The sequence below is a fragment of the Triticum dicoccoides genome, chromosome 2A (genome assembly GCF_002162155.2).
Source record: "Triticum dicoccoides isolate Atlit2015 ecotype Zavitan chromosome 2A, WEW_v2.0, whole genome shotgun sequence".
Lineage (NCBI taxonomy): Eukaryota > Viridiplantae > Streptophyta > Magnoliopsida > Poales > Poaceae > Triticum > Triticum dicoccoides.
Window position 1 is genome coordinate 63,218,991 of NC_041382.1, and position 14,855 is coordinate 63,233,845.

The 14,855-nt window shown below is 50.6% G+C and overlaps 1 protein-coding gene across 2 annotated transcripts; it reads left to right on the forward strand.

Moving 5' to 3' along the window:
- The first annotated feature begins 2,053 nt into the window (after window positions 1-2,053).
- LOC119353249 (zinc finger CCCH domain-containing protein 53-like) lies at window positions 2,054-6,109 on the forward strand. 2 transcript variants are annotated; one of them, XM_037619842.1, is made up of 9 exons: window positions 2,054-3,471; window positions 3,562-3,747; window positions 3,840-4,025; window positions 4,118-4,209; window positions 4,314-4,577; window positions 4,671-4,788; window positions 4,929-5,174; window positions 5,279-5,355; window positions 5,483-6,109. In XM_037619842.1, the coding sequence occupies exons 1-8, from the start codon at window positions 2,465-2,467 to the stop codon at window positions 5,310-5,312; spliced, it is 2,133 nt and encodes a 710-aa protein (XP_037475739.1). In that variant the 5' UTR covers window positions 2,054-2,464; the 3' UTR covers window positions 5,313-5,355; window positions 5,483-6,109. The 2 variants fall into 2 exon arrangements, with proteins under 2 accessions (XP_037475739.1, XP_037475740.1); XM_037619843.1 differs by having other exon boundaries at window positions 2,061-3,471; window positions 4,314-4,568.
- Window positions 6,110-14,855: the final 8,746 nt, after the last annotated feature.

Consider the following 14,855-nt stretch of genomic DNA (forward strand, 5'->3'; position numbering starts at 1 on the left):
GTGGTCACGCGACGTCGTATCCATTTCCCGTTCCCCCGCTGTGGCGCAACCATACGGTATCTACTACTTGCTCGTAAGACATTTCCGCCGGGTTCAATCATTGCTACTTCGTGTGCGTGTGTGCGTTTATAGAGATTGTATGCGCGTGTATATGAGCGCTTGTGTCAGTACTGATGCTAAAAAAAAATCATTGCTACTTCCATACGGTATGAGCCGGAAGTGAAGAGGTGAAAGGCGAAAGAGACAGAGACGGCGAGGCGGCCCTCCAAACTCTTATAAAACGGGTGGTAGAAAACGGAAAGGAGCCGAGCAACGGAGTGTAGCTCGCGCATCCCAGGCAGCAGAAAACGATGGAGCCTCCATGTGCGCGCGCACGGGATGCCACTCCTCGCCGCGCCGTGCCGTGCCGTGCCTGCGCGCGTGCACGCGAAAGGCGGTGAAAAGAGAGGAGGCGGGGGCCGGGCAGCGGGAAAAGCCGGGCCAAAAGCCCCCGTGCATTCCCCCAGGCCCAGGGTCGTCGCTTCTGTTCGCGCCATGTTCACCCCTCATCCGTGGGCATCAGCGCCAATCACACTTGGCTTTCGTCTTTCCCCTGCCCCGCGACCAAGTTCGCAGCCTCTCGCTGCTGTTTCCCACGACGCGAGGCCGTGAACTCCAGCCGCTCCCGGCTCTCGCCGCGCACTGGCCGCGCCAGCGGATGATGATCGATCTGCCGCGCGACCGGCCGGGAGACCGACCCGCACGGTCGCAAGGTAATCCGATCTGGTACACGTAACGGGGGCTGACGCGGCAGCAGCAGGGGGGACAGACAGCGCCCGTCGCGCGCGCGCCCAACAACAAGCGAACAGAACGGGCGGGCCCCGACTGAGAGTGACGTGGAAATTGCGGTTTATCCCGATCGTTTTTTATGCACGCTCCATTATTCGATAGCTTGTGCATGATGGGAGAGTATTTTACACTCGAAATTTTGGGTTTGATCCGTGGCCAGTGGAGGCCGAGGGAGGAGCAAGGAAAGCGACGGCGACAAGGACGTACGTACGCGAGCAACGGAGGATGACGGGGCTCGCGCTCGCCCGACCCCGATACGCACTCCCCGCTCCGCGCGGCTCGTCCCGAAAAAAGCTACTCGTCCGTTTGCAGAAGCAAAAAAATCGGCGTCAATTAGGGCCACTAATAAGATCAGTGCTACTAACCAGAGAACAATAATCATCTGGGTTCAAAAGAGAGAAGAGTAGTCGGGTTTGCACAGCAGTGGGGCAAGCGACAAGGATCTGGGAGTAAACAAAACCTTGTGAAGCGACGGAAAGGCGAACGAGGGAGGCTACTCCAGCTTTAGCTCTGCTACGGGTATCAAATCAAACGGAGGAAAGGAGTATAAAAATGGCGGGCCGGGCCGGGCGCCATTCTTATCGCGAAAGGCCGCCGCAGCGGCAGCGGCAGGGAGCAGCGGCGACGCGGCAAAGGACAAAAGCGGGGCGGGACGGCGACCGGAGTGGGCGCCGCCGCGTGGGCCGCTGGGCCCCGGTCCGGTCAGCACCCCAGATCGCGGCCGTTCCAGTCAATCACGCACGCACAGATCCACCCCGGCCGCCCGCGCACGCAGCGGTAACAACAGTAAAAACTCAAAATCACGGCGCAGTAGCACCGCTTTTTACCGCCTGATTGATTGACTGGATGACGGTGCCACTATTGGTAATTTGGCATTCCTATCCGCCCGCTGCCCCCAGAGAGCACAGGAGGAATGCAGAGAAAAGAAAAGGCGGTGACAGAGGCGGTGGATCGAGTTTTTATAGACAGTTTTGTCATAACTCATCTAGATAAGATATAATTTGGTATCATTCATCTTTTATAATCATTGGATGTGATGCTATAAGATGTGTGTGCTGACGTGAATGGTATATGTTCTTGTTTTTCAAATAATTGAGATCAAATTATATCTCATCTAGATGAATTTTAGGTACTCCCTTTTATAAATGGGGCCACGGAGATCCAGATCTATCTATCTATCCCGCCTCCCTCCCTCCTGAGACGAGCGGGGAAAAAAACACCGCAGCGGCAGATAAAAACACCGCAGGACAGGCGCGTTTTGCAGGGACCCCCTCGCGAGGTTTTGCCAATCGCCGGCGGCACCCTCGTCCTCTCCTCCCAGGAAAAGGGACGGCGGCCAGCTTATACATAGGTGCTGCCGGTGCTGCCGGTGCAAGTAGCATAGCTCGAGGGGGACGGAAGGGAAGGGAAGGGAAGGGAAGGTGCTGCCGGTGCAAGTAGCATAGCTCGCTAGCTAACCCTTGCCACCACCGAGCTCCGGGGATTCATGGAGTCGCTGGTCTCCGGCTCCAGCTCGCTCTCTAGCTAGTTGTTGTGCTGTGCGAGGACGGGAGGAGGGCGGGAGGAGGAAGAAGGGGTGTGAGGTTGTGTGCTGGGTTTGGTTGAGTTGAGCGAGCGAGCTTGGTCGATCGGCGGCATGGACGCGTACGAGGCGACGAAGGTGGTGTTCGCGCGGATCCAGGGGCTGGACCCGGACCACGCGGCCAAGATCATGGGGCTGCTGCTCATCCAGGACCACGGCGAGAAGGAGATGATACGCCTCGCCTTCGGCCCGGAGGCGCTGCTGCTCGCCGTCATGGCCAAGGCGCGCAAGGACCTCGGCCTGCTCCCGGCCTCGGCCTCGGGCCCCGCCACGCCCACCTCCGCCGGCCACTCCTCGCCCTTCATGCTCTCGCGCCAGAACTCGGGGCGTGGCGGCTGCGGCGGGGGCACGGCGCCCTCGCCGCTCTCGGTCTCCTCGCCCTCGTCCTGGGCCCCGCCGCCGGTGTTCTCCAGGAGCAACAGCGTCAGCAATGGCAGCGCCGCGGAGGAGATGGCGGGCGTCGGGGAGGAGCAGCTGATGAGCCCGGCCAACGGCGGGGGCGGGGGCCCGCAGTCACCCTTCTTCGGCGGGGACTCGCTGATCCTCGACGAGCTCCACCTGCAGGACCAGCTCGCGTTCCTCAGCGAGGGAGGCATGGGCGGCGGGGGAGGGCGTCAGCAGCTCCCGCTCTTCGACAACGGCGAGTGCCGCAGCCCCAGCGGCGGCGGCGACGGCGGGCTCTTCCCGTACGGCGCCGCGTGGGCCAACCACGGGCCCGGGCACCGCAGGAGCGCGTCGGTGAGCGAGCTCTGCTTCGGGGGCGGCGACGGCCTCGGCTGGAAGCCCTGCCTCTACTACGCGCGCGGGTACTGCAAAAACGGGAGCGCCTGCCGGTTCGTGCACGGCGGCCTCCCCGACGACCTCGCCGGCGCCAAGATGGACCAGGCCTCCGTGGAGCAGCAGTGCCAGGACTTCCTCCTCCGCTCCAAGTCCCAGCGCCTGGCCGCCGCCGCCGGCTTCGCCTACTCCCCCACCGGCTCCCTCCCTGGCTCCCCCTCCGCGGCGAGCAAGTGCCTCAGCTTGCTCCTGCAGCAGCAGCAGCAGCAAAACGACGGCCAAAGGTACTAAATACCCACCACCCTCGCCACCGACGAGCTCCTCGCTCTCGTTTCTACCAGCGGGCGGCTCACTGATTGCTCTCCGATTCGCAGGGCGGCGGCCGCGGCGGCCGCAGCGGCGCTGATGCTGGGCGGCGACGAGGCGCACAAGTTCATGAACCGCCCCCGCCTCGACCGCGGCGACTTCGCGAGCATGATGAACCCGGGGTCCCGGCAGATTTACCTCACCTTCCCGGCGGACAGCACCTTCCGCGAGGAGGACGTCTCCAACTACTTCAGGTACTTCACCGTGCTCGCTCGCTCGCACCCACAGCTCTAGCTCCGGCTGGAGGTCTCACCGGAATTAACCGTGCTCTTCCCCTGAACCGCAGCATCTACGGCCCAGTCCACGACGTGCGCATCCCCTACCAGCAGAAGCGGATGTTCGGGTTCGTCACCTTCGTCTACCCGGAGACGGTGAAGCTGATCCTGGCCAAGGGCAACCCGCACTTCATCTTTGACGCGCGCGTGCTCGTCAAGCCCTACAAGGAGAAGGGCAAGGTCCCCGACAAGTTCAGGCAAGCCCACGGCGACCTTTGCCGCTTGCTTCCGGCCGCAGTAACCAACAGCAACATCCCCATGACCATTTATTCCCGCTGTTGCTCTGCAGGAAGCAGCAGGGCGAGAGGGTGGACTTCTCCGGCTGCGGGTCTCCCACCGGGCTGGACGCCAGAGACCCCTTCGATCTGCACCAGATTGTTGGTTCGTCATTGTTGCAACTTCCATGTTTGTTGATTGTTCATGTTCATATGCAAGATGAGTGAGCGTGTGCTGAGCTGAGATTCTTGTGTTGGATCGAGCTCCAGGTGCGAGGATGCTGCAGCACTCCAACAGCGCCAACGAGATGCTGCTGAGGAGGAAGCTGGAGGAGCAGCAGCAGGCGGTGGAGCTGCAGCAGGCGATCGAGCTCCAGAGCCGGCGCCTCATGGGGCTGCAGCTGCTGGACCTCAAGACCCGCTCCGCCGCCGCCGCCACCGCCGCGCCGACCCCCATCGGGAAGCCGTTCAGCCCCACCCACACTTCTGCCGCCACGCCGACCCTTGATTCGCCGCCCGATTCCGGTATTACTTGTGTGTGGCCAACAGAGAAGAGCTTATTATTATTACCTGGCCACAACAGATCCAGTGTTGCTCACATTTGCCGTGCTGATCTTGTGTCAACAGGGGAGCAAGGCAATAGCTGCGGCTTCCTTTTCCCTCACAAGAATGCGGTCAACGGAGCTGATAAGGATGAAACCTCAGGCGATTCCACCACCAGCCCTAACACTGACAGCGACCAAAGGTGGAATTTAACGCTAAACAAATCACCATCATCATCACCATTTGTTCCTTTCATCACACTTAGCTTTCGTCCAGCAGTGCAGGGAAGTAAGCATTTCACCAAACTGATCTTTTAGCCCCTTATGTTGTGCTAATCTGCAGCGCGGAGCATAACCTGCCGGACAGCCCGTTCGCGTCGCCGACCAAGTCGGGGGCCTTCGCCCGTGATCCTTTCGCGCCCACCGAGTCGGAGATCGCCGCCGCCGCAGCCTCGACCGGTTGCAACGCGGCCAGGAACGGCGGCATCAACGGCAATGGTGCCAGGAACGGCGGCGGCATTAACCACCATCTCCTACCTCCAGCATTGGACATACCCTCACCAAAACCTTACTTCTTCCCCATGTCCAGGTGCTGGTGCTTGACACCATCTCTATCAATGTCCCATGCATAGTTCCATTCACTATTGCAAATTTGCATGATTGGTGTGCTGAAGGTATCATGGATGGATGCAGGCTGTCCTCCGATCACGGCGCGGTCGGGATGTAAAGTAGCGCTGAATGGAAGTGAGTGATACTACTGCCTAATCATAGTAAGCACCCCCATCTCTCTTTTTACCAGCCCATCAACACCTCGCTCCCCAGTAAAATCATGCAATGCCTTTTTCACTTACCGGAATGATGGTGTCTTAACCTTGGATCCTTCTCTATGTCGTGCAGGAATACTAGCAGCAAAGAAAAAGGAATAGTGCAACATAGGAAAAAAAGAGTGAAGAAGTTGCAGCATAGTTTTAGTTTCAGCAGCCCCCCCTTTTTTACCTTCTTTCCCTTCACCTCTCCTCAAGCTGATGGCAGGGCACCAGCTGATTCAGACCACAAGAGGCGAAGGACAAAAAATACTACCACTACTAGCAACCCCAAGGCTTCAAAAACAGTGTCAGATACTTAGGGCCCCTCCTATTATTACCATTACCATATGCATTAGTTACTGTTAGTCGATTACTCCTGCTGCTACTACTAGTAGTACCACCACCAACAACAACCAATACTACCACCGCCACCAACCCCCCATTGATGTGCCACCAAGCTCCTGGCAAGGCCACCGCCAATATAATAGCCACTACTAGTAGTAGTAGTTCTCATGTAATAGTAGCACATTAGGTGCGATGTTTAGCCAAAAAGTACAGAGGAATACTACCACAATGTATGACATACACTAGTGCTCTGCTCGCTGTGTTGCAAGACAGTGCAACAAGATACGGATGCATAGCTAGCTAGTTGTGTTGGTGTTTACGTATGTATAATTTCACTTCACTGGATGAATGAAGATAATGAACAGGTCCGTCAGGTCTCGGTGCTGTGGGCGTGTGTCGTGTCAGGGTGAGGGTTGGACCGCTCGGTGCTGCAGCGGCGGTAGGGCGAGGTGTCAGCGCCGGCCGTGGATCATGGTCCCTTCTTGCTCGGCACTGAAGCTGTGTTTTTTCCTCTTGATTTTTGACTTTCTCCTTCTCCTTTGTCCTGCTGAATCTACAATGCTAGTTCGGTCTGTGCCGTTGCTTTCCGCAATTGTAGCAACGCATTGCCGGGCGGGGACGGCGACGGGATGGAACGGCGGGGACATGCTTTTCTCGCGACGCGTAAAAAAAACGACGGGTGCCCACGCCGTCCGCGTCCGGAGATCGGGTGAAACGGATGCCAATGCGACGTCGGGATTATTATCATCGCCCAGAACAGAAAAACCGGGCGATTGAAAAGAAAAGGTGATGCCGGTAGCCACGATTATTCCCCTCCTTGGAGATGAGATTAGATCAGATTAGACCGCTGGTGGCGATTACGTACGGTTGGAAATCATGTCAGCAGCCAAAACGAATTCGATCAGTGGAGAGACGGAGGAGGAGGAGGACGTTTGGGGACGGGATGGTGGTGGTGGTGGTGGTGGTGCGATCCCGGCGGCGTCGCTCTCCGGAGGCGGAAAGGCGCCGCGCCGGGGTCGGATTGGAGGCTGGGAGCGGCTCCAGATGTCTGGGCGCCGGATACTTTATCTTTTCTAATGACGGGTGATTAGGGCAAGTGCTTGCCGTTTTCAGGTGCTTTGGCCCCGGGATTAAAGCTCCTAATCACCCGGGACAGTTGCCGTTATGATGACGCCTCCTGTGGGCTATGGCTATGCCCATGCATTTTTGCTTTTTTCCAGGTCTATTATGGCTATGAATGTCTTCAAGCAAAAATGCCGCGGGGCTTCTAAAAACAGTCTTGCTAAGTCTCCGTCTCCTGGGAATTTTGTAGGTCCCAGTTGATGCTATATCCATGAGATTTATGTTGAGATCCGTACAAAAATTCTTTTCAGTTTTTTTGTTTATTTTTCTCTTGCATGTTATGTCACTCGATTCGGACTTAGTTAAATCTTCGTCGACTGATACCTAACCATACCATTCTAAAATATAATGGAACAACTTTTTCTTATAAGGAACACAAACCTATTTACATTATAAAGTTCATCAAAAATATGAATCATCTTGAACAAGATAAAAAATACGACAAGCTTCCTAGATCACCAAACAATCTTCGATTAAAAGAAAAAGAGCTATCAATCTTCCTATTATGTGTAGGACCGTGTCTGCGTTTATACAGTGTTTGTTAGAAAAAAAACAGGGAGGGACCTGTGACGCAGAGTCGGACAGGGCGGGTACTAGATCGGCGCACACAAATTTTACAACGGTACACGCGTGCACGGTGGATCCCCGAGCCGAAAGTTCAGACGGTGGTGGGCCCGGCAGTGTCAGACCCTGCGCGCACGCCCCACGTGTCCGTGCGCCCCCGCCCTGCTTTTTACCGAACCAGATCGAAATATCCAACCGCTAGCTGCTGCTGCTGCGTGTGAACTTTCGAGTCTTGTGTAACTTTTTTTTACTGCATTTGAATTCTGCATGCTACTGTAGGGGCCACGGTAACAAAAAAATGTCTCCCTCTTGGTCCTGTCCTCTTGTTCGTAATCGCTCGCACGTGAACCAGCTCGTGGTTCTCTCCCTCTCTCTCTTTTTTGCCGTGGACTGGTCAAACTCCATTGTTGGATTAGTAGTTAAGTATGCTCAGTTGGTCCGTACTGGAGAGAAAAAAGCTCAAGGTGCGTTGTGCAAATGGTGCAAACTCAGGTAGCATTTCCTAATTAGTCAAAGCATGGGCACGGTCTGGGCGTCTACTCGTAGAGTATGTTATTCAACACCCTTTTTTTTAGAAATATTCAATACCCTTTGTTTGTTTAGAGCGGCTCAACCTGCGATCGATGCGCCGGTGCGGCCCAGCAGCGCGACACGAGCGCGGGCCGGGCCCACCCGTCATCGCCCACCACCCCCGGTTGCCCAGCTAGTTCAAGCAAAGCATTGCAAAACCAGTGTGTCTCTCGATTGATATGATCTCCCGGTGTCAAGATGGCAAGTGCATGCATGCACGCCTGCGGGCTGCGGCAGTGTGTATGTGTGTCCTGCATCGATCGCGGCGAGTGTGTGTGGGGTGGGGTATGCGCTCGTCTCGTTCGTTCTCCCCTATCCTGTCCTGTCCCTACCCGGGAGCGCCGTGGCCGAGGACGGAGGGACGGCGGGCATGTGCCCCCCATGTGCTGCCGCTGCCGCCCATCTCCGGCTTGTCCCCTCAGATGCACTACTGTACGTCTGTACGTGTCTGCGGCCTCAATAATGTGTCAGTCGATCGCTCGGCGTCGTGGTCGTATCGCTGGCCGTATTGTGGCTGCAGGATACGTACGTACGTGCGTAGAGCTGTTGATGGTGACGGTACGTACGTTCGGCTCTCCCCACCAGCGTGGCCTCTCGTGGTTGCAGCGAGGAACTTGGCCGGCCGGCCGGCCAGCCGGACGGCAGCGTGCGTGCATGGTCGCAGGTAGAGGTAGGCGGAGTGGGTTAGTTCGCCACTGCGGACGTGGAGCCGGCGCCGGCCCGGCCGCGCTAGCTGGAATCGTTATCCGGAGACCGCCCGGGGGTCGATCACCGGAACCCATGCACGAACCATCAATGAGCAGAGCACTCCACTCCACCGGTGCTGTTCGGGATCGAGGAGTAGAAAAATGAGTTTTTTTTTAGACGTGAAAACAAAAATGAGGTGGTGGGTGTGGGGAATGTGCGCGCCCAGGAGACCGTGCCGGCCCCCGTCTCCGCCCGTGACCGGCGCGCGTGTTGGTGCTCCGTTCCCCATGCCATGCCATGCCGTGCCGTGCGCGCGTGGTGGTTTCCTTCGGGTTCACGGATGCCCCGCCCCCCAACCGGGTTTCTCCTCCTCCGTCGGGTTGCGGTCGCGGGGTCTGACCGAGCCTTGGAATGCGTGCGTGTTTGCGGGCAGGCCCGTGTGGTGCAGCTGCTGCCGTGGCTGCGGGGTGCAACCGCGTTCCTGGTAGAGAGCTGCTATGCACACGACGCTGTCGGCCGATTTGTGCACGACATCACATATCAGCCCGTCCATGCTTACCATCCAGCGCATGTGAGCGGCTGGATTGCGCATCGTGTCGCTGTCGTCCGGGCATGCGTCGTCCACAAAGTAGTTTCTTTCCTGGTAAGGCTGGTCATAATGGAAAATATCATGCATCGTATTAGTATTATGCATATGATAATAGTGTATAATATTATATTTATAATGTATAGTATCATAGTTTAGTATGAGACCACCGATAGTGAGAGTAACATGGATAGTAATATTACATAATTTAGATAAAATAGATGACGTGGCAAACAATAAATGAAAAAATGACATGTGGTAACATAGCTAGTTACTAATAGTATGAGTAACATCACATATATCAAGGCAAGATGAGTCTATAGCCTAATAAATGAAGTATTGCTTGTTACCACACATATGTTACTCCCCATTGCCCATATTACTACTCCCTCCGTCAAGGTGTGTAAGTCACCTTACGAAAACCAAATAATCCCAAAACACTTAGGCACGATACATTAACTCCCTCCTCGTTTCTTATTTTGTGACATATCAACCAATAAGAGATGTGGGCCGTGCATGCTTTCAATGACTTGAGGCTACCAAACATGACATGCAGTGGTTAGTTCATTGCATGCAATGCTATTAATTAGCAAAAAGACATTAAGTTTTCTTGTTTTCCTCTCCGCCTCTATGCTACTACCCATTGTGGCTAGTCTCATAGGTAGTCTTATTTATTGTCATGCATGACACATACTTCTAGTAACATAACATTTATTATGTTACAGTATGCTATTATAATCATCTTTCTTTTTTAATTGTCTGCCACGTAAGTATATTTGCGAGTCTCAAATGCGTTACTAGTACTTTATGTTACCTTCACTATGACCTGCCTAAACATCCGGATATGGCTTGAGCTCAGGGGCGGAGACAGGAGGGTGCGAGCAGGGGTCAGACACCCCCTTCGCCCCCCTACAGGATGTACAGCAACTACTATGCGTAACAAATTGGCAGCCTGCATATAATTAGCATTAATTAGGAATTAAGCCCAACAGATTTACACGGCCCAGTAAAAACCAAAGACATATTTGGGCATGTGGTCATGTACGTATTTTAGGCCACATTAAGTATTTTGTATCTACGAGGCCCTAGGCCATCTGCCGAGGGTTTCTAAAAAAAAGGCCATCTGCCGAGGGTCACAGAACAGAGATGATTCCTATTTCTACTCCAGGGCCGCCGCCGTCTCGCCTGCCGCCACTCACCAGGGAGGGAAACTACCGCCTGAAATCTGAAGCCTAAAATCTGAAGGTATGACATATACACGATCTGAAGCCTAAAAGGTAGTCTAATGCATCAATCTCTTTTTAATCTCCGTGGCCCTTCATGGACGATGGTTGCCGCGCTGGACTTCATATGTACTGACTGGATTTTTCTGGTGCTCTTAAAGCAATGCACTACTGCCGCCCACCGCTGCATCTGGGTATCCGATCGGTTGTTCGTTAATTATGTCTACTCATCTTGACCTAATCAAGGTACAGTTATATACAAGCTCTACTCTTAAGAATTCAGATTGATTATTTTATTTACATCTTTATTGATAAACTATACAATTTACTTACATAAAAGACGAAAATCATATATCTATCAAGGGTGTAAGATTATTAACTATTGTCCTTTTTTATCGTTGATTTTAGCTGCAATAACAAAGAGATCATGAGCCTTAGACACTCTTCATGTCATCTTTGTTTTTATTCTACTTCCTTTAAAAAACGTTGTACCTATTTAGAGTAATCTATCATATGTCTCCTTCGCCCCCTTTATGTCCAAATCCTGGCTCCGCCCCTGCTTGAGTTACACGGCTGCCGTGTTTTTGTCATGCAGGAGTAGGTCGGTACGTTTTCCGTAGGTTCTTGGCCATTTTATATCAAAATACTATATTTTTGCTATTTCACACCTGCTTGTTTGTGGCTTCGAGCAGATTAACCTCACATGCATATGCACGGGCACTAATCTACTTTTTAACATTTTTAAGGGAAACTCATCTGGTTTAACTAGGCAGCACTACTCCTTTCTTTCCATAATGTGGTGCATATATATATATTTTTAAGAGTCAATCCATACGAACTTTGACCAAGTTTGTGAACTAAAACAATTTGCATCTAGAATGCCAAATATATATTGTTATATATATCATAAGATGTAGTTTCATATTTTATATATTTGATATTGTAGATATAAATACATTTTTTTGTAAAACTTGGTCAAAATTTGTATTTTTCAAAGAAAAAATATATACTCACTACATTATGAAACGGGGAGGGTGTTAGTACTAACAGCATGCTGTCAATGGTGCTCAGCGTTGTGTTGCACATAGCTTTTTTCTAGAAACACCTATAACTTTATTCATACGCATAACAATTATAGGTACGTTGATTTTGACCTAAGATTCAAAAAAATACAAAGTAACTTCTATGACTAAGAATTACAATGAAATCTCTTGAAAAAAACCTTCTTCGCGGTATTAATCCCTGCTGGAAGAAATACACCAGACATTGGTAAAGAGCTGTAATTGGATTGGAGCAACGACGTTGTCACTCTTTCACCAACACGAACATAACCAGTAATAGTTTTTGAAAGCCCTTGAGTCGCTCATCCAAAAAGATGGGATGCACATAGTCTCCTCTTTGACAAAAGGATGCACATAGCTTTGCTAATGGGCCATGGTTATAATCAAGGACTTATACATTAGGCCCACAGAGGCAAATAACAAGCCCGCATTGCATATGTATGAACAGTTTTTTTCTTTTATGCAAAGAATTTGTATCTATTATAAAAGTTTATCAGAAATACAAAGCATCTTAAACATATTAAAAATTACCTCGAGGTCTCTGGACCACCGAACAACCACTATCGCCATCAGTGACAGCCGGGAAGTCTTTGTGCAAATGCCCAACCCTGACTCGCCGTTCTGGATCAGTGTTCTCAAACTCCTTTGAACTCTCGAATTGATCTGAAGCGCTTAACGTCAGATCTTGCCATGGCGCACACACGATGAGCATCCCTGACTTGCCGCCTAGAGGAGACAACATGAATCTAAACCCTAAGTATTAGATGGACTTCTATGGAAAGACTTGGATTGAATTTGATTTTTTAATTAAATTTAGATTAGATAGAATGAAAAGTAAAAATGAAACAAAAAAGAAAAAAGAAAAACTAAACCTAGTCGACCTATAGCCTGGCTGGTAAAAACAGCCCGACCCACGGCCCTCTAGCCTACCGAAGCAGTACGCCGCAACTTAACCTCAACCGTTGATCTCCCTTGATTAGTTCTAACGGCAGGCAACCCGTGTCCCTCCTCTTTCCGAGAGAATTCCTTATTTGGTCCTTTTTTAAAATTTGGTTCTCTTTTTGCCCAAAAAACTTCTTTCTTTCCTTTTTGACACTTAAACTCCATTTTGTTCCCTATGTGACACTTTCATCCATTTTTCCATTCAACGGTGTTAACTATGACATACAAAGACAATTTTACCCCTGATGGTAGTACATGTCACTAAGAAAGGGAAGAGAAGTAGCGTGAATATGAATGTATGAAAGTGTTGCGCGTTGGAGATTCCACGTTATAATATTCATATGCACCAATGCCCAACCAATCGCGTTGCACAGCTCGATCCGCGAGAGCCCGACACTCAGTTGCTCACGCACGAGCACGTACAACGCTAGCACAAGAAGCATGCAAACTAGCAGCTTGATTGATTTTGCCTGAACAGTGAACGCACGTCGAGTCGGCACCTCACATGTGTACGCGAACCAGAAAAAGCTAGCTCTTAATCGATCGGATCAATTCGATCTCCATGGAATACTCTCCTAACTATCCTACTGATTCGTGTATATACATGGCAGTGAGGAGACATTTTTTTTGGAACGATTGGATGGAGACATTTTACTCGATGGAGGCGTGAGCTTGTGCAGCAAATTGATGCGCGGGCACAGCTCAGGGACATCACCCCGTTGACATGTCGAGGTCTAAACTATCACCCGCAAAATTAATCTGCACAAATTTATACACTAGAGTCTACAATAAAGCTCTTTGTTTGCATGTGAATAATCTGGTCACATACTACACTAGAGGTAAAAATGTCTTTTTATGTTAGACTTAATGCCATTACTAGCTAAATCTGACGGAAGTATCGCATAGGGAACAAAATGAAGTTTAAGTGTCAAAAAAGAAAAAAAAACATTTTTTTGGGGCCAAAAAGAGAAGCAAATTTTAAGACAGGGCCAAATAAGGAATTCTCTCCCTCTCTCTGCCCCTGATAGTGGGCCTTGTTTGTCAGTTTCATCACCCTCTTGTCGCGTCGTCGTCGCATGACGTGTGACTAACTACCGAGCAAAGAAAAGACTGGATCAAGAAAAGGGGGTCAGGGTAATATGAGCTTTGTGCCCCACACATCTAACCAACTCGTGTGGTTCACCGGTTTCACCGACATGACACTTAGATAGAGTTTTGGTGGATTTTTTTGTTGATGATTCTTAAAGTGGTGGATGTGCTATCCCTATTGGGTTGGGCCCTTCCCCATAAAGCGTGACGATGCGCAAGTCGGCCACGATGCTGCCCGAGCCCGTGTCAGAACCCCCTAACATCCCTCTCCTGACGGTATTTCCTATTTGACGCATTATGCGTCAAAATGCAGAGGTTTTATAAAATGTTTAGAATTCAAAATTGTTCCCAAATATGAATATATTTTTGGGGTTATTAAAAATGTTCAAGTTTTCAAAAAATGTTCATAAATTCTAGAAAATGTTCGTGTTTTAAAAAATGTTTCTGTTTTCAAAATGTTTGTAAAGTTGAAAATGTCACATTTTCAAAAAATGTTCGTAAATTTCATAACAAATTCACGGTTTTCAAGATAATGTTCACAATTTGGAAAATGATCGTATTTTTGAAAAATGTTCACGCTTTCAAAACAATGTTCATCTTTGTGAAAAATGTTCGCGCTTTCAAAAAAAGGTTCGTCTTTTCTGAAATATGTTCATGCAATCAAAACAATGTTTCCAATTGTCAAAAATTAAAAAAATGTTCGCACAACTCAAAAAATGTTCAAATTGTTTAAAAAAAATCATGTTTTAAAAAATGTTTAAAAATGTTTGCGTATTCAAAATGTTTGTAAAGTTCAATTGCCCCAGCCGCCAAGCTCCGACGTGCGATTCTTTTGTCACCAATGACCCCCTTTTCTCCATCACCCTTTATTTTCTTAAATGACGCTCCATATATTGAGCAAACGACCGTTGCCCCGAAGGAAAACCGCCCCCACCAACACCAAAGGAGCCGAGGACAGAGCTCTAGAGCGACGAATTATGCAGATTTGTAGACAATAGTCAGAGCTCTAGAGCTCTAAGAGACGATTGTAGGCTGTATTTTCTGCGTTTCAAACGGGCCGTATTTGATCCAAGCCACACACACAAAAAAGGAAAAGATCACAACACTCCCAAATAGGCTCACAAAGTGATATCACAGTAGCACGGATTTTTCGTCCACATAAATTATTACTCTTATCCACCATCGCAGCATCGGTATTTAAGTTATATACACAGGCATGTCCACGACAATCACTAGTGTTAACAAGGGAAGCGAACTGAACTCTTCCGGAAGATG